This window comes from Elephas maximus, chromosome 2 (assembly GCF_024166365.1).
Source record: "Elephas maximus indicus isolate mEleMax1 chromosome 2, mEleMax1 primary haplotype, whole genome shotgun sequence".
NCBI classification, from domain to species: domain Eukaryota; kingdom Metazoa; phylum Chordata; class Mammalia; order Proboscidea; family Elephantidae; genus Elephas; species Elephas maximus.
In genome coordinates, this window is record NC_064820.1 from 17,503,056 (window position 1) to 17,522,882 (window position 19,827).

At 42.5% G+C, this 19,827-nt stretch overlaps 1 protein-coding gene across 3 annotated transcripts in view; it reads left to right on the forward strand.

Moving 5' to 3' along the window:
- TRIO (trio Rho guanine nucleotide exchange factor) overlaps positions 1-19,827 on the forward strand; it is a 423,568-nt gene that overhangs the window by 288,277 nt on the left and 115,464 nt on the right. For all 3 annotated transcript variants that reach the window (XM_049861241.1, XM_049861250.1, XM_049861258.1), the window contains 9 exons: positions 1,706-1,828; positions 8,988-9,182; positions 9,282-9,397; positions 10,192-10,258; positions 11,323-11,432; positions 12,349-12,418; positions 13,371-13,460; positions 17,173-17,265; positions 19,586-19,697. In XM_049861241.1, coding sequence (XP_049717198.1) covers positions 1,706-1,828; positions 8,988-9,182; positions 9,282-9,397; positions 10,192-10,258; positions 11,323-11,432; positions 12,349-12,418; positions 13,371-13,460; positions 17,173-17,265; positions 19,586-19,697 — 976 coding nt within the window. The remainder of the gene's footprint in view (positions 1-1,705; positions 1,829-8,987; positions 9,183-9,281; positions 9,398-10,191; positions 10,259-11,322; positions 11,433-12,348; positions 12,419-13,370; positions 13,461-17,172; positions 17,266-19,585; positions 19,698-19,827) is intronic.

Below are 19,827 nucleotides of genomic sequence, written 5' to 3' on the forward strand. Positions count from 1 at the left end.
CCCTGCCACACCATGCCCCGCCGCACTGTGCCCCTCCAAACAGTGCCCCTCCACAGTGTATACCTCCACACCATGCCCCTCCACACAGTGCCCTGCCACACCGTGCCCCTCCACCGTGTACACCTGCACACCGTGCCCCTCCACACAATGCCCCATCACAGTGTGTACCTCCACACCGTGCATCTCCACACTCTGCCCCTCCACACCGTGCCCTGCTACACTGTGCCCCTCCCAACAGTGCCCCCTCCAACCACAGCCTGCCCCTCTACACTGTGCCCCTCCACAGCCTGCCCCAACCGGTGACCTTGAAGCTCCCCCCCATCCTCCCTCCCTCCCTGATACCTGGCCTAGCATCTTCCTCTCCTGCAGCAGACCGAGCTAGCTCAGCCCAGGGCCACTTTCGGTGCTGGCTCTTCCCGTGCTGATGGATCCATCCCTCCAGCCCGCAGGTCCCAGCTCAGCCCTTACCTCATCTGACCTCCCTTTCTGAGTAAGGTCACCTCCCTCTGAGTAAGGTCACCTCGCTCTCTTATTCGTCTCTGCCATCTGTCTTTCTCCCCACTTGGTCTTTGGAGGCAGGGCCTAAGCTAAGCGCCTCACACAGCATACCGGCCTCCATAGTAGGCGTTGGGGCAGGCTGCTTTGCAAATCGATCAATGAAGGACTTTTGAAGAAATGGCCTGAAGAGTCTCTGTCTGAATTCTGTATCATTGCTAACATTGCTTCAGAGATGAGCTGGCCATGCTCAGGCATTGCAAATCAATTCCCAGCCAGTATGCTGAATGCCCAGAAGGGTTGTAGCTCCTTTTCATTTTTGTACTTAAACTCGGCAAATGTGGTGAGATATCTGAAGAGACTTTGAGGATTAGGAAAGACAGAAAAGCTTTCTCCTTTTTTGTGCTTGTTTTCTGTGGCATTGTCTTTTTTAGATGTGTATGTTTAAATTAGTCTGATTTTACTTTAGATATATAAAAATATAAGGAAAAAAAAAGCTCGTCTCTGAAAATGTGCAAGAAGATGACTTAGAACTGTGTCATTCCATTGCAGTCCTAGCCTGGCTGGCCCCCTTCTCTCCTGGGTGAGATAATTTCTCTCCTTTAGCTAAGAGGATTAAGTCACTATTTCCTGGACCAGCCTTTCCCCAGTGAAGTGTATATATTGTGGTCTTGTTCCTCTTCAGGAGCCCCCAGGAGAGCTAGTCAAGTGGTTACACACCTGAGCATTCCCACTGGGCACAGGAATATCAAGAAAAAGTCTAAAGTAGGAATATGAATCTGCTTTCTTTTTCCTTCTTTTAAATTAAAAAGTCCTGTTAGGGTTCTAAAGTTTCAGTACCATGAATGTCTGGAGACTTAGCAGTGGGAGGGATTTACCCCTTCACCCAGGCCTTCTCAGTATTCTTTACAAAGGCCTTCTCACGGGTCTTCCGCCATACTTTTATTGTGCCTTTAGGTTCATGGTTATAAGAAATTCTTGAACTTTTTGTTGTTACATAAGTGGCATGATGATAACTTTCTAGGATGTCATTTTTTTTTTAATTATTTTGGAATTAACGATACTTTAGAAGCTTGTCACTCCTTGAGGGAGAGTTCTTGATGTCGCCAGCCTTGGCTGATGATTTCACATTCAAATGAAACGCTCAGAAATTGGGACTTGGCTCACAAAAGTTCAGCTGGTGAACTTTGTTCATTCCTTCTCCCTCTAGGCGTTAGAATGGATCCATGATAACGGGGAGTTCTACCTTTCCACGCACACCTCCACAGGTTCAAGCATACAGCACACCCAGGAGCTCCTGAAAGAGCACGAGGAGTTCCAGATAACCGCAAAGGTAAATGAAAATTGGTGATGGACCATCTTGTTGGCTCTGACGCGTGGCGACCCCGTGTGTCAGAGTAGAACTGTGCTCCATGAGGTTTCCAATGGCTGACTTTTTGAGAAGTAGATCGTCAGGTGCCTCTGAGTGGACCTCAACCTTTAACCTTTCTGTTAGCAGCCAAGCACGCTAACCGTTTGCACCACCCAGGGACTTCTGTTCAGTGGCCAGTAAGTCTGCGTAGGTTCTTCCAAATCAACCGAAAGCAGAATCCTTTGACATAAATGAGGCATTTCTCAAAAAATACCATTTGGGAAATGCCATGTGAAATTAGAGAAGCAGAATGAGCTGAATGGATTGTTACATGCTAGTTGTAGCTGGTACTCCTTACTGCCTTTCCGAGCTTGTCCTTCCAGTTGTCCTGTTTGTCTCCTCCCACTCACTTGGCTCTTGGTTTCTTCTCCTTTCCCCACACCTCCCATCTCCTTTCCTTTTTTCCTCCTTTGTCCTTTTCATTCTTCTTTGCCTCTTTCCAAGGTATTTACTGTGTAGTTGCTGTTTTTATGAAACACGATGGGTTCTTACTGACTTTGACATGCTCTGCTGGCGCTTTCTTTCTCTGTTGGTAGTTTGTGAAAAATACTTCAGTAGTATTGCTGACACTCAGCTCAGTCATGAAATCGTGTATGTGTGTGATAGCTGGTGGAGCCCCGGTAGCGCAGTGATTAAGAGCTTGGCTGCTACCCAGAAGGTCAGCAGTTCGAATCTACCAGGCACTCCTTGGGAACTCTATGGGACAGTTGTACTCTGACCCCTAGGGTTGCTATGAGTCTGAGTCGACTCCCCGGCAACTGGTTTTGTTTTGGTTTTTGTGATAGCTGGTGTTTATGTTCCTGCTCACTCTCAGTGGTTGCTCAGAGGTCTGTAACACTGGGGGAATTTTCACTTTTCTCCTGAAAATCAGCATAGAATAAAGCACGTCTTAGTGCCGTGTGCAGTGTGTGTGAGTAAATACGAATTTTTAAGCAAATGCGTAGGAATTCACACATTTGACGTGTTTTTCTACCCACCGCACCCCCGGTCACAGTGTGTACCTGCAGAGGGAAGCTTCCGCTTAACTGAAAACAGTTTGGAGACCCTTCTAGAGTTACCTTCTAAACCTGTGGTTTTTGTTTGTTTTCCTCCATCATTTTTGAGCATATATTCTGTGTAATATTTTCAGAAGTGCCTGTTTTTGATGATAGATTTGAGTTTTTAGAAAAGCTGAAAATGAATTCAAACTTGAGTGGAAAATAAATGATCCCAGCTGGATAATATTTTTGGTTAAAATGAAGTACTCCTGTAGAGGAACGCAATCGATTATCTGTTGTGGCCCTTAACCTGGCTTTGAAAATATGTCTAAAGGGGAGTTTTAAAATCGCTTCCACAAAACAGATACTTTGTATTATGCCTATTTGCACGTTTTCGTGTTTTCTGTAACAATTTCTGACTCCTCCTGCTATCCCGCACTACCTTCACCCCCTCCCCTAAACTGTAAGTTTATTTCCGCTTGGCCCCTTGGGGTGCTGGGCTCTGCGAACACGTGGTCCCAGTTCTGGAGGATGGCGCTGCCTTGTAGGGGTACAGATAGACTAATCTCTGCAGGGCGCGGGGAGAAGACCTCTCCCCAGAGGGGGCCCCATGAGCATCTGGGGAGGGTGGGCTCTGGCAGGCAGGCAACGATAGCCCTTCCCAGGGGGCACAATGGGTGCTGAGAGAAGGACCCCACGTTGCAGAGAGGACAGTTGACCTGCCCTCCTTCTGCAGACCCTCTACGCAGGTAAGGATCATATCATTTCCTTCTTTAGGTACAGCAAACTTTTGGCTGAATGTTTTCTCATTTTTGTTAATGTTTGGATATTATAATTATGTGTATTGTATGATTTATATTTGTTTTTTTGCATATCCCTTGATTTAGAAAAGTATTAAGAAAATGTCTAGTGTATGTATAGAAATTGTTAAATAGGAACCTAACTAGCTGTGTAAACTTTCACCGAAAATGCAGTAGAATGTTATTGAAAATGTCAATAAAAAGAAAATGCCTAGCATAGTCCTTAGAGGTATATTTCAGATGTTCTCCTTTTTGCTGACTTAGAAGTTCAGCCGGTGTTCCACTCTGCAGACCGGTGCTCATGGTCAGAGAGCCTGCTCACTGCACACCTCCAGGGGGCGTCATGCAGTAGACTAGGTTGTGAATGTGACCGTCTAGAGTTGAGTAGTATGTGGACAGCCCTGTTCCACCAGTGGTGTTCAGATGATAGAATTTTGCCATTATTCCCAAGTTTTCCTTTGCCTCAAATGTGAGGTGTAGCTACTGGAAGAGGGGGCAGTAGCAGGCATAGTTTTGTCTTTGTATTGTGTAGGAAATAAGCACCTACAATTGTAGGTGTCACCTGGCCTTTTACCCAAATATGTAAAGCTGTCCCTTTGTTTAATATATTGACTTATTAGTTATCCTAGAAAGAACTAGTAGATTCTGAAAAGAACACCCTCACTTTTTTTTTTCTTGGCAATTCTTGCTTTTGTTTGGTTTCTGGCTTCTCTCTTTTAATCAGAGAACAACTGCTTTGGTTTTTGGAGCTGTCATTTAGTTTTTCATGTTGAAACCAGGCTGCTGTGCTTGTTCGCCCTCTGTCACCATATCTAGAAATTATTTGTTGTTGTTAATATAGAGAATCCTTAGCTCTGACAGGACAATCTTCCACTCCTATTGTTATAACGATCAGTGTTATAAGCGGTCCCCGGGTTACGAATGATTTCCATACAACCCATAGTTACAAACCCACTCCGTAAAGCCTGTTTTAAAATTTGAGGTATGTACAATGGTTTGTGATAACAAACAGGTGATACTCTGCAACAGGCATCAAAATGTTATTTTTACTGTATTGTGTTAAAGATGTTTTTGTGTATCTGAAGTGTTTCCTAAATGTTTTCTATGCATAGAACAGTACACTGTGTACTATCTACTGAGACAAATATTTGACATTACATATGAAGTGTACTTAACTATTCTAATTTACATACAAATTCAATTTAAGGACAGATTTAGGAACTGAACTCATTTGTAATCCGGAGACTGCCTATATAAAATTTTTAGTGCTATTAGAAAGAAAAGTTTATGGCCAAACCATAGTCTCTCACCGCTGTCCTATGGAGACATGGCCCAGTTACTTTGCATAATGTCTCAGCAGGCACCACTGCCCCCACATTGTGGGTGCTTCTTTAAACAGATTTCTATCCTCAATCCAGTACACTGACTTAGAGTCTTCAGGAGAGAGCCCCGGGGGTGGGCGTTTTTCACACATACCCACCAGGTGATTTTTACGAGGTGCAGTTTGAACCCACTGCTTTACTGCGTCACTCAGAATTTTGCAGTCCTCTCCCACCCTGCTTCCTGCTGTCTGGATGCTAGCTGCCTTGCTTTGCAAGAAAGCATCTAAGACCATTGAGTACACATCTTCCTGGTGACTTGATGCATCCAAGTTCTTTTGAGCACATAGACTTAGGAATTCAGTTTACTCTTATTTTTCTTGAGTTCCTTAATTATGCCTGTAGATGAGTTGTTCAATTTATATTTATATGCTTTCTAAATAATAATCTATTTTTTGTAACAACCTCTAGAGATAACAGATGGATTAAGGATGAAAAGTCATGTAATCTTTCATTTAAAAGACCTAGGATTTTTTTTTAATGGTGTTGGGTAGCTTTCTGGAAAAAAATAAAAAGGTTGGATTTATGTCTTCCCTTGATACCAAGATAAATGCCTGAGGGATATAAATTTAAATGTAATCAGTGAAAATATAAAAGCATTAGAAGAAATATGAGATTTTAGCCACTTGGAAACCCTGAGGCTCTGCTCTGACACACAACATCTCCATGAGTCTGTATTGACTTGGCGGCAAGTGGTTATTGGAGAAGTTAAGAAAAGAGTGATAAATTCACCTCCCCCCCCCACAGGCACACACAAATGTAAACTTTTCTGAAGATTAGTCCACCATAAACAAAGTCTACAGAAAGGAAACATATGGGGAAGATACATACATACCCAGGTTATATCATAAAGAGCTGATTTCCCATTAGTACAGAGGTTTTACAAACCAATAAGAAAAAAAAAAAAGACCCAGAAAAACAGACAAAACATATTAAAAATGTTTCACAGGAAAGGGATTATAAATGACTCTTAAACATATGAGATTATCACTTTTACTTAAAATGAGAAAAGTGTCCATCGTAACTACACTGAATCCCATCCCCCTCCCCGGTAGATTGGCAAAGATCAAAAAGTTGATCACACACCATGTTGATGAGGCCATGGGATGAAGTCCATTACGGGAGGGGGGAGTATAAACTGGAATGATTGGGGGCCCTGAGCAAATGGTTAACATACTCAGTTGCTAACCAAAAAGTTGGAGGTTCGAGGCCATCCAGAGGTATCTCAAAAGAAAGACCCCGTGACCTATTTCTGAAGGATCGGCCATTGAAGACCCCATGTTACACTGTTCTACTCTGACACATACGGGGTTACCCCAAGTCAAATCGACTCAGCAACAACTAGTACTGGTACAGTATGACTCTTCTCTGCTTTTCCACAGGTTACTGTCTTGGCACACAGCAGTGAAACCTTATCTGAGGAGCCAGTTTTTTTTAAAACCCTGCATTGCTCATATTAGTTCTCTTTAATATTAAAATTCAGTAATGTTTCTAACTTAAATCCCTTTTGGAATTTATCATTTGAAAGCTGAAATTTTGAGATTTTATTTCCTCATCTTATAATTAAGCTTGTCTTAACATATCCAGCAAGGTACCATCTTGATGACTCGTCAGAGGTTTGTTTGACAGGCTTTTCTGTTCACGTCACTCTGCTTGAGTTCATTTCCACACAAGACGAGGCCCTAGAAAGCTTTAGAGCCTTTCAAGGTTTGCTGACTTTTCCCAATAAAAAGCTTTCATAGAATCACGATAGCGATTTTTTTTCCACAGATATTAATGAGTTGATATGCTTTTTCAGAAAAGTAAACTGCCTCCCCCGTTAACATCACAGACGTTATACACACTTGCATAAAGAACCTAGTATTAGGTTGTTCTTCAGTAAATACTGATTGCCCATACACATGGATATTACTTGAGATACCAGTAAGCAAAACAAAAAGGTGATTAGTGCTACGGGAAAAAAATTGAGCGACCAAAGTTAGGGTAGTTGGGGTCAGGGAGGGAAGCTGCAGTTTTAAATAAGGTGGTCAGGGGAGTTGGGTTGAGAAGGTGACCTTTGTTTGAACAAAGACCTGGAGGGGCCATGGAGATTTCCAGGCGGCAAGGACACCACGCAGGAGTTGAGGGGAGCAGGGGAGCTCCAGGTGTGTGGAGACTGGGACCCCTCAGCCAGGTGGGTGGCTTGTGGGATTTTAAGAGCCTAAGCTATTTTTAAAGCCAACTTCAGAGATTGCCTAATGAATTCTGGCTCCAGATTGTTATTTTACAAATTCAGAAGATAATTTATCCGGGTTTTGAACTCTGACCTTCTTCCTTTTCAGGATTTTTAAAGTCAGTTTTCTGAATGTTTAGTTGTAAAGACTTTTCTGGTTACAGCTTTACTAAAACAAGGCAGTTTCCATAGCAGAAGAGTTGTTGTGTGCTGTCGAGGCAATTCCAACTCAGAGCGAGACCCTGTAGGACAGAGTAGAACTGCCCCATACGGTTTTCTGGGCTGTAATCTTGACAGAAGCAGACTGCCAGGCCTTTCCCCTAAGCAGCCGCTGGATGAAGTCAGACCGCCAACCTGTCAGCAGCCAAGCCTGCTCAACCATCCCGCCTCTAGGGCGTCTGAGCAGAACAGTAGCTGCAGTCATTGGAAATGTCAGTGAGAACGTGGGAATGTTGAAGAAAGCCTAGTGTTAATAATAAACAAAATGGATGTGGCTAAGGATCGGTAGAAAAATCAGAGTTGAGTGCAGTTGCTGCCTTATATTCAGCCGTTGTTTTATGGTTAGCCTTTACTTTATAAAAATTAATGAAGTTATGCTTGACTTAGTAAAAAGACCTTTTCTAAGTACAGAAAAAAGACCTGTTGCTTTCAAGTCAGTTCCGACTCATAGTGACCCTAAAGAACAGAGTAGAACTGCCCATAGGGTCTCCAAGGCTGTAATCTTTAAGGAAGCAGATCTCCTGAGGGAGCGACTAATGGGTTCAAACTACCAGCCTTTCAAAGGTTAGCAGCTGAGCATTTCACCACTGCGTCACCAGGGCTCCTTTTCTACACACATAGAAAATGAAATAGTTTTTTTTTTCTAAAAGAGTTCTAAAACAACAAAAAATATCTCTATGAAGGTCATTTCCTAAATAGAGAATTTTCCTCCAGATTCACTGAGAGTTAAAAAGGGAAGGAAAATGCGATGTGAGAGGAGCTTCATGGGGATTTTGTTGAGGGCCTGCCACGGGGGAGACAGCCTTTATACATAGGCTTTAGGAAAATGGAAGAATAAGGGGGCTGCTGCCCTACGAGAGCTTTCTGGGTAGCTGGGCACATAGAATTGATATCATAAAGCAAGGAGATGCCTTTGCCCAGCCGTCTTGTGACACTGTGTTCACAGGAGGAGAGCAAGAGACTTGTAGAGAGAACATCCTCTGTGAACATCCATGCATTCTACACATTTTTACTGGGCACCAGCCAGATGAGGACATTGTTGAATGAAAGTCTAGTTTCTGCGAGTCACAAAAGCAATTTATTGCAGACGAGCTGAAGAAATAGAGTCTGGAATCAGGGAGATGGTTTGGATGGACTTGGAGTTTTAATCTAAGTTTTAACCAACTGCTTTTTTTTTTTTTTCTTCTTGTTGAGAACTCAGAGTCGTAGGCAAGTTGCCGCCAGGGAGGGACTAACCAGTAGGCACTGTATGCACCAGCTTAATTGTTGACTTACTAATCTGTAGTGCACGATTTCACATGGGTTGTGCTGAAAGCGCTTCATCAAAGCCAGATAAAAACCAGGTGAAATGGTTCACCACGGTTACTGAATAAGCATAGTTAAGCCTGTGTGTACCTTGCTTATTGGGTACTCTGTCCCTGGTGGCCCCTATGTTTTGAGTTTCTAGAAGCAGATTTCATTTGCTACATAGTACTTTCCTGTTGTTTTTTGCAGCAAACCAAAGAGCGAGTGAAGCTGTTGATACAGCTGGCTGATGGCTTTTGTGAAAAGGGGCATGCCCATGCGGCAGAGATAAAAAAATGTGTCACCGCTGTGGACAAGAGGTACAGAGACTTCTCTGTTCGGATGGAGAAGTACAGGACCTCTTTGGAGAAAGCCCTGGGGATTTCTTCAGATTCCAACAAATCGGTAAACTGCCCTACGAAAACTGAGTAAATCTCAGTGTTCTTGTTAACGTCCTGCGTGTTGAGTTAATTAACAAGGTCCACTGCTGCCTTCATTCCACAGAGTAAAAGTCTTCAACTGGATATCATCCCCGCCAGCACCCCGGGGTCAGAGGTGAAGCTCCGGGATGCAGCTCACGAGCTGAACGAGGAGAAGCGGAAGTCAGCTCGCAGGAAAGAGTAAGCCGGGCTCTGAATCCTCCCAGGGTTCCCTCAGAAAGCGAAGATGATGTCTGCTGGAAGAATGTACTTTTGTGCTCTGAAGTCAACAGCATTACTATTTTTAGTTGCTCGGAATGTGTTCGTTTTTGCAGCCCAGAAGTTACTGTATCCACCACTGTGTCCTTGTCACCTGGTTCAGAAACAGCGTCTCGTGTTCATCCCCGTTTCCACACTTCTGTGAGGCTGACAAATTGTTTTAATGCCATTTGTCATGAATAGGTCATGAGTAGTACTACTAAGTAGAAGAAATTCGTGATGCAAAATTAGGTGTTTAAAAGTTGCCAGTTAGTAGAGTCTAATAAAGACAAGACTGTTGTAAAGCACTGGTTCTTAACCGGGGCCGATTTCGCCCCCCAGGGGCATTTGGCCGTGTGTGGTGACATTTTGGATTGTCACAGTTGGGGGGTTGGGTGCTACTGGCATCTAGGGGGTGGAGACCAGTGATGCCGTTAAAGATCCTACAGTGCACAAGACAGCCTCCCCCGACCCCCCACAAAAAATTAGGTGGCCCAAAATGCCAACAGTGCTGAGGTTGAGAAACCCTAGATACCTTAATAAGATTTCTTCCAAAATCTTTTTCATTCCTTGGAGTTGGTAACTGGATGCTTTTACTGTTCTTTTGATTCTCAAGTTAATTCTCTAAAACAGATGGCTTTTAAAGCTGCCTTCTTATTTCATAACTTAGTAAAATTAAATAATAAAATAAGCATATATCCTGGCTGTTAACTATTCACTGTGTCACTCTGTTCAAGGTTCATAATGGCTGAGCTGATTCAGACTGAAAAGGCTTACGTAAGAGATCTTCGGGAGTGTATGGATGTAAGTAAGTTTTGTTTTGTTCATTTCGTTTTTTGGCTTGTTTGTTTAGATGAAGTATAATCTTGTCAGTTTTACTTTTACCTGTGGGTAGTCCTGTTACTGGAGAATGGCCTCGGTTCTTGTCTTTGGTGTAGGAAAGAATTCAAACACTGAGACAAGTGGTGCCAAGCAGGCAAAGGTTTGTTAGCAAGCAGAGGGTTAGTAGTAAAAGTACACTTGACTAGGGAGTGTCAAGCGGGCTACTCAGATATAGAGAGAATCTGAGAGCCCCCGTAGTCTAGTTGTTTTCTTAGGGTTTTGTACTCCTTTTTTCTCCTGATCTGTCTCTATTAACATTTAAAAGCCAGGACAAGACCCCCCTATGAAGACTATTTCCTTGGCTTAAGGTTTAAATACCAAGTTAGAGATCTTATCAAGTTAGGAACTTTATCAGGTTAAGGGCTTTAGACCCCTGTAAAGATCGTCTCCTTGGTTTAAAGTTTAACTATATAGGGACCATCTTATCGACAAATGTCACCACCCCCCTGCCGCTTCCTCTTCAAGTGCGAGCTCTCCCCATCCTCCTTGCAGTTCCTGGAATGATCACACGTTGTTGTTATTGTTGAGATTTAAAGTGCGCCTAAGCAGCATTCTGTGAAGTTCTAGGCTAGTATTTGGCCCGAGGCAGAGATGACGCAGCGTTAATCCCTCATTCTCTTTGTCCCGTGACGGCCGGCTGACAGTTGTTTTGTACAGAATTTTACAGCAGCTTCAGAGAAATCTGCCGAGTGGTTATGATTGCAGATACTACCCCGTAGTGGAGTGAATACTCGTTGTACCTCATGGGGCGCATTAATTCCCAAATTCAAAGCTGTGAATAAGTTTAGAATTAAAAAGTATAGCCACTCTTCTCAAGTATTAATAACAACTGAGGGACTCTTAAAAAGGTATCTCACGTGGTTTTGTAAAACCCTCCCTCTTAAGATGTATTTTCCTGTATACATGTGCTCTGAGTGTGTATTACAGATGTGAGAATTTTGGTGTCCACCTTTGACCAACCCCTGTTTCCCCCCTCCGCCCCGCAGACCTACCTGTGGGAAATGACGAGCGGTGTGGAGGAGATCCCGCCCGGCATCGTCAACAAAGAGCTCGTCATCTTCGGCAACATGCAGGAGATCTACGAGTTCCATAACAAGTCAGTGGCCTCACCTTCAGTGGCCTCGTCTGGGGGCGGTGGTTACTCCTGGAGGCTAGATACTGTGCGCGAGTTTCACAGCAAGAAGTAACAAGTTTACGTTTGAAGGAATTACACATTCCCATGATTGTCTGAAAACTGAGTGAAGGGTGTCAGTCTTTCCCTCAAAAAGGCTTTGACAGTGTAGAAACAATCTTAATACACACTTAGTTTTATATTTACTTTTTTTACAGAAATAAGATTAGGGAAACTGGGTGACACATTTCTGTAGGAATTCTAACTTCTCTCAAGCTGAGTCGTCAGCTGCCTCACCACTGACTTCTTAGGGCTCAGAGGCCTGCTGGCCAGGGTTGTTTACCCTTTTGTAAGAGAAGGAGCAATCTGACCAGGATAAAATGACTTTCCATTGGCCAGGGGAGCCACATGGCTTCGTTTTTAAGATTTAAAGAAAAGGAGCAGAAGGTCCTTTGGGTAGAGCCTCCGCAAGCCCCTGGCTGTGGAGCGGGTGGTGGGCACAGAGCTGGTCAGGTCTCTCCTCACACCCCTGCTCCTGTCCCAGCAGGCTAAGTGGCTTCCTCTGACTGAACATTTACGTCCTTAGCAGCTAAACATTAGCACTTTCTCAGAAGGAGGCTGCTGGGTCAGGATTTCTGTCAAAAACTGAAGGCTGAACTGGTGAGCTGTTTGAAAGTCACCATAACTTATGAGTTAAAAGCTGTACATTTTGTTCCATCTTAAAATCTAGAAAGTATAGGTTTTTCATTTCACTTGATTTAAATGATCAAGCGTCGCCTGAATTTATGGTATATTTTTTGGCTTGGTCTAACACCTGGTGTATCATCTCACCAGTAAAATGCTTTAAAATACCTTAATAATGCTCATTTCTCTTTTATGATAACATTGTCATTCTTTACAGCATTTTCCTAAAGGAGCTGGAAAAATACGAGCAGTTGCCAGAGGACGTCGGCCATTGCTTTGTTACTTGGGTAATGCAACCTCAGCTACTTATTCTGGCAGAATTATTTAGTGACATTGAAGGGTGTTAGAGGGAATAACATTCAATTCCTTTAAGTTACCGTTTTCTGCTGGATATTTTTTTATTACATATACAGAGAAACATGCTTGACCTCGAAGAATTGCTTTCTCCAACCAAGTGTTATTGTGGAATGAGGTTATTGGCAGCAGCGATGGTTTGACATAGAACATTTGGTGTGTCAGGCCTCTCGGCTTGACCCTGGGGTTTGCCAGTGGCCCAGAGTCCAGCCCTGCTGGAGGAGTTCCCAGTCTGGGGAGAGGCAGACAGATTAGCCGGGGTCAGGCCACTGGAAGCACTTGGCTGAGGCTTGCTCACAGCCCTGTGATAAGAGAGGACAGGTGCCCGGCCCGACTTTCCAGGTCAGGGGAAACGTCCAGAGGTGGTGTCTTTGAGTCTTTGGGTCTGTGTGGTATCGGCAGGAGGATGTTCCTTGTTTTTAGTTTTTTGTTTTAATTGTGTTTTCGGTGAAAGTTTACAACTCAAGTTAACTTCTCATTGAAGAATTTGTACACACACTGTCTTGTGACAGTGGCTAGAATCCCCACACTGTGACAGCACACTCGTCCTCTCACACCACAGGTTCCCTGTGTCAATTCGTCCAGTTCCTGTCCCGTCCTGCCCTCTCGTCCTGCTTTTGGGCAGGTGGTGCCCATCTGGTCTCATGTGTTCGATCAAGCTAAGAAGCATGTTCCTCAAGTGTGTTATTTTTTGTTTTATAGGCCTGTCTAATCTTTGTCTGAGAAGTGAGCTTCAGGAAAAGCTTCAGCAGTCTTTTTAAAATAGAGTTTCTTTTATTTGAAGCTTAAATTTCCTTTATCCACACAGCTTCTTCTCTACGTAAAAGTTTACTGTACTCTGACTTGTTGCAGTTTGAGTAAGATATTCAATTTTTTTGTCTATAGGCAGACAAGTTTCAGATGTATGTCACTTATTGCAAAAATAAGCCTGACTCCACTCAGCTGATATTAGAGCATGCAGGATCCTATTTTGATGTAAGTAATAAATTATTGAAAAAGCTTTGGCATTTTCCAAGTTGTATTTAGTATAAATGTAATGCAGCATTGCTCATAGCTTTCACCTAATTGATTGCACAGTGTTTTATTTTCATTTTTATCTATTACATTTATGTTGGGATGCTCTTATTAGAAATAGGAGGTGATTTTTAAATGATGCTTTCAAGTACTAGAAATTGTATATATGTGAGAAACTGAGATTTAGATATGTACATATATATTTATGTATGTATGTATATATGTCATAAATTACCACTTATATGCAGGCATTAATTTTTATACGTAATATTGTACATAAACCAGGAAAAAAACCAAACCCGTTGCCATTGAGTTGATTCCAACTCATAGCGACCCTATAGCCAGAGTAGAACCGCCTCATAGAGTTTCCAAGGAGCACCTGCTGGATTCGAACTGCCGACCTTCTGGTTAGCAGCCTTAGCTCTTAACCACTATGTCATCAGGGTTTCCATATAGTACATAAAAAACATAGAAGGTATAAACTATTGAATTAAGCTTTTCCTCTCTTTAAAACAAAAATAATTTTGAATTTTAAATATCATTTATTTCTATTTTAGTTTTATGATGTTATTAATCTCCAAAATCCGCCCCCCCAAAAAACAAAACCACTCTTGTCAAGTCGATTCTGACTCATAGCGACCCCATAGGGTTTCTGAGGCTGTAAATCTCTACAGAAGCAGACTGCCACATCTCTCTGTCGCAGAGCTGCTGGTGGTTTGGGTTAGCAGTCGATCGTTTTAACCACTGCACTACCAGGGCTCTTTTAATCCCCAAAAGTGGCCTAATACAAAATTTTTACAAACAGTGCTGTAACAGCACCAACTGAAAGGTTCGTTAATTACTCTCTAACTGGGGTAAATCGAGAAGTAGGGCAGCTGTTGTTTTTAAGCTATAGCAGGGAGGTTATTTAGTACAGAAAGGAATGGAGCTTTAGGGTATAATTTAAAGAATGTCTTTTGGGTCCCTAGAAGTTAATCAGATACGTACCAAATACCTTTTGATTCAGGGTAAGTTACTCATGAATGTTTTATCTAATTTGGTGCATGAGGCACTGGGAATACTTGACTTGTTTTCAGTCTTTAACCTAGCTCATGGACAAGTGTGGTATCTGCTCTTCTCTGGAAGTCTAGGAAATTGGAGTAGATTATAGTTTTTCTCTTTGAGGTGAAGCCCTCCCTGAAGCCGACCTTCCGTCCTTTGCTTCCTCTCCTGTTTTAGTTGTCATTCTTGGGACCAGCGTTTATGCATCATTACCTTTGTAAATACGAAGTCTGCTCTCAGCCCACGGCTGCCTTTTCACTTTCACGTTTTACACGACTGGGACTTTGCCATCAGGGGATGCCCAAAGTCGTGGCTGCATGCAGAGTTAGAGTCATTTGAGGCCTAAGCAGTGAGAGCATATAGTACATTTAATGTCTGGAATCAGGGCCATTTTAAAAAAATCCTTGTGCCCTGAAACATAGCTTTAATTACATTTGCCCAGCTTATACATTTCACAAATTACATACCTTCAGTAAAACGTTTGGCCGCCCAAAGCTGGTGTCTTCAAGTCCACCCAGGGACACCTCAGAAGAAAGGCCTGGCAATCTACTTTAGGAAAATTAGCCATTGAAAACCCTGTGGAGTACAGTTCTACTCTGACACACATGGGGTTGCCATGAGTCAGAGTAAACAACAACTGGTTTAGTATTCACTGTATGTGTTGTATTTTTTTAAAAGAGGCTTTCTTTTATAACTCCCTCCATTCCCCCAAGACATCTGTTAACCCTCAGTTATACTTTCAGGCAAGGTGCTTTATTGAACATCTCCCAGGTGCTGGTCTAACTCACTGAGCTCTCTCACGAGTGCGCAGCATACGGTGGTGAATGAGACAGGTGCCCACCTTCACCGTGAGGGATATAAACTTCAAGTACACAGTGCATGTAAATTAAATATTTACAAAAATGCAAAGTGTAAAGCAGTGTCCAGGAAGGGATATTTACCTCCAACTCTCTGCCCCTCCCTTTGAAAATAAAATTTTAGAAGCAAAAAGTTTTAGTCTAACAGCCTTTTCGAAAAAGGGAAGTTTATTATCTCAGCAGGAGTTGAAATCAACTCGACAACCATGGGTTGGTCTGTTTTATTTTTTTTGAAACACTTGTCAGGTATTTTGCAAAAAACTGATCTTGTGGCCATTTTTTAATAGTGTAACCAATAGTAAAGTCATAAGGATGTCAACAGAAAAAATGAGATTGGAATTTTGAAATCTTTGAGATGGGTTTCTGAAGTTGTTAAAAAAGACATTAAAGTATTTTCCAAAGGTATTGTGTATTTGTGCAATGGAATACTACTCAGCAAAAAAAGGAATAAACTCTTGATACATACAACATAGATCAGCCTATAAAATATGTTGAGTGAAAGAAACTAGACATAAAAGAATACATTCGCTATGTTCCTTTTCTGTGAAATACTAATGCAAAACTAATCTGTGATGAAAAATCAGAACAGGGATTGCCTCTTGCGGGGTCGGGGGAGAAGTGAGATGGGGCGATTGGTTGGAAAGGGGCCCAAGGGAACTCTGTAACGTTGGAAGTGTCCTGGGTTTTGGTTTGGGAGTTTGTTACGAGTGTGTTAACAATTGTTGGAACTCGCTGACCTGTGTACTTAAGACCTGTGCATTATAGCGTATGTTAAAAAATGTCTTTCAGATGTGATATTAGATAAGAATGTGTGTATTATAATCATTAAATCATAAATTCCACATTTTTAGACAATTACATCTTGAAAAGAAACTTTTAAAACTCTGTAATATCTGTCGGAAGCTGAGGAAGAATTGGGTGAAGGGGTCCCTTGATGATTCCCTCAGCTCACCTCCATGAGGAGTCGGAGATTATGACCCATGAGTCTGCTTTTCATGGAGGCCTCATTCAAAGCCACAAACAGATTCAGAATCCAAAGATGTGAGAGGCTGTAAATCTGATTTACAGTACAGAATATCAGAAGATAATCTTTTTTTTTTAACTTTCGCAAAGAATATTAAGAGCTAAAATAATGCAAATACAAACAAGTTAGTGTGAAACTACAGGCTGGTTGTTGTTAGGTGCCGTTGAGTTGGTTCCGACTCGTAGTAGTGATCCTGCATAGAACAGAATGAAACGTCCATAGTTGTTGATATGTTTGAGCCCATTGTTGCAGCCACTGTATCAGTCCATCTCATTGAGGGTCTTCCCCTTTTTCACTGACCCCCTACCTTACCGAGTGTGATGTCCCTCTCCAGGGACTGGTTCCTCCAGACCTGGTAGATTGTGAACAATGAGAGCGAAGGGGAGAGAAGAATTAATTGACAATGCAGAAACTTGTTAGTGAGGAAGAAGGAAAGCCTGTTTTAGGGAGAGTTGGGGGCAGAAGGGATGTTTTACCAGGCGGGGTGGTCTGTGGTTAGGGTGTTAACACGGTAAAAGCTTTTATAGAGTTCAAGACAGGAGAACAGGCATCTGTGCTGGGCATGATGATTTTTCTATTGGGTATATTAAAAGAATGGTGATTTCCACTTTATATTTACAGAAAAATTGTGATACATGTATTCATCTAAGGGGTAAATAAATGTAAATTTTTAATTTACACGAACCAGCCACTCAGCGATATTCAAAATATGTGTATATGTGTACACACATATATATATTTTTAATAACAGGAGATACAGCAGCGACATGGATTAGCCAATTCTATCTCTTCCTACCTTATCAAGCCAGTTCAGCGAATTACCAAGTATCAGCTCCTTTTAAAAGTAAGTACGAAGCGTCTTTAGACTGTGGCATCTTGTGAATTGAGCATTGCCGTTTTTGGCCTGTTGCTCTTTCTATATATTACCTTGCATTTTTTAAATAACATCCTAGCAAATTAGTTTTACTTTTTTACCCACTGCCATTTATTGCCTTGACTGGTTTCTCACTATAGCAGTTAAAGAGTAGATACCTTGAACACGCACCTGAGCTGCGTTGACCAACCCAAGTCTCTAACGTAAGTGAATGGGAAGTGTGAACTATTGATATCTTAGTCCCATCAGTTCTCAGCGTGGCCTGCCGACTCCAGGCCAGGCACTGTGGTGTAGACTCTGTGCACGTTAACCTCACAATAGCCTGGTCTGTGGGAACGGGCCTGTAAGGGTAAGGCATATGCCGGAACCATCACTGAGTGCCCCCTGTAACCTGTGTGCAGATTTGAACCCAGGTCTGGCCGATGCCTGGGTTTCCCACTGAATCCCCAGATCTGCTCAAGCAGCTTCCTGTCTCTCCTTCCTAGCTGTGCACTGCACACACCTTTATGGGACGTGTAGTTTGTGCAAATCACAGGTATTTAACTCAGGCCAACTTCTGCTTTTTTTGGTTATGACTGATTTTAATTCAAATCAAACTTGTAAAAAGCATACAATTACTATTGACAGAAGAATAGTAAAGAAAACTTAGAATCGGTAATAACAGTCGTCACGGGAAGCAGCATAAATAACCAGTACACATTTTTCTTGACTACATAAAAGTGGTTTAGAGCTTTTGTCTGGTGATGTTCTCTGTGATGTTTCCTTGGCTGGTAAATGTTATTAAAATGCAGAGTGCCTCCTTTCATCCCGGGAATACTTTATGGGTTCCACTAGGTCCCAGGTGGTGCCCAGGCCACTGCAATAGGAAATGACACTGTAATTTTTCTAGACATGTAAGAAATGCCAAAGATAGAGTTATGAATGCCTGAAAGCCTCCTTTACTTTTTGTCAAGAAGACAAATCTAGAAACAAGAAGAGACTCCATTCTTGCTGTGAAAGCGCTACTGTTTCAGGACTTTTCTATAGGCAAAGCTCTCCTGCCTTTCTATATCAAGATCCCATACCTGCAGAAATAGGTAGTTGCTGTAGACAGGAAGTAAATGGTCAAGAGGCTAAGCCTTTTATATTCAGATTTACCCTTTGCTTTCTAATTCTGCAGAGGCAGTTTATCCCTTGGTGTCCTCAAGATTTCAATATTTCGTTTTTAGCATGTGGTTCTGCTAGGGGTCTCTTCCACAGTGATCTCCCAGCTTGTCTCTGTTAAGCTGGTGCTTTAGTTTATAAATCTTTATTCTGCCCAGGGGTTTTCAACGGAACAGTAAAAGCTACTTTGAGCTCCCTAACAAGGAGGATTTTTGCCAGTGGATTTAGCCTCAGAACATACTGCATTTTTAAAGCCGTTTTTGCCAGTCTGCTCAGCATCATACATAAACATCATCTGGTCGTGAGTTAAAGTGCTTTTTCGGTAATCGAGTTACTCCAAACCACCCTGCGTGAAGCCAGTGTCCACTCCCTCTTTTGTTGGATACTGGGACAGAAAAAAGCTGCCATTACTGTTATAACTGACCGTGGTCATGAATATTCCGATAAGAGGCTGCCTCATGAATATTCCGATAAGAGGCTGCCTTGTAGACCACCAGGATGTAAATTTGTTGTTTTGCTGCCATTATGCACTTAACAAAGGATGTTCCTCTAAGTAGGTCTGAAATACAGCTACAGGCTCTGATCTCCCCCCCGGGAGGTGTAATTCCATCGTTAGCACCTTTCTCAACATCCAGCGCACAAAAGGAAGGGTTTTGACTGGATACTCCTGCAGTGTCACTGTTCTTGATCCATTGTTTTGGCATTTCCAGATTAGTTGGGACATTGAGTTAATGGCACCAAAGAGTTTAAAATTATGCTGTAACCACGTGGTAAGCATAGCAATGCTAGTTTGCCTTTGACACGACCTTCAGACAAAACCAGTAGCTTGTTGTTCTGCTATACCAATTAAATATTTTTATCATTTTTGAGGTTTGGTAGTTAACATGTATACTAAAATTTTATCTTAAATTGTGACTATCCCTGGATTACTGTGATGTGGAGAAGTATCCTGATTTGAGCAGGACAAACCCTTCCATCCATCGGGAAAAGAGGCGATGATCCATTTTCTATAAGGACGTATGCCAGGTTGACCTCAGTCTGTTTTTTGAAAGCCATGGGTTTTCATGCACACCTTCGTTTCTGCAAAGATCTGGTCGACAGAGCATTTCTGGGTCTTTGGCTAGTTCAAGGTATTGGTCTTCCACAGGAGCTGCTCACCTGCTGTGAAGAAGGGAAAGGAGAGATTAAGGATGGCCTGGAGGTGATGCTCAGTGTACCAAAGCGAGCCAACGATGCCATGCACCTCAGCATGCTGGAAGGTAACCCGGCTTTCCACGACCTGTACACACGTGTGCAGCTTCTACCGACGCTGTTTGTACATGCATTTCCTGCACCCCGAAAATCTTGGCTCCATGCCTCTATGTTTAGCTGGTAGTTAAGAGTTTAGAT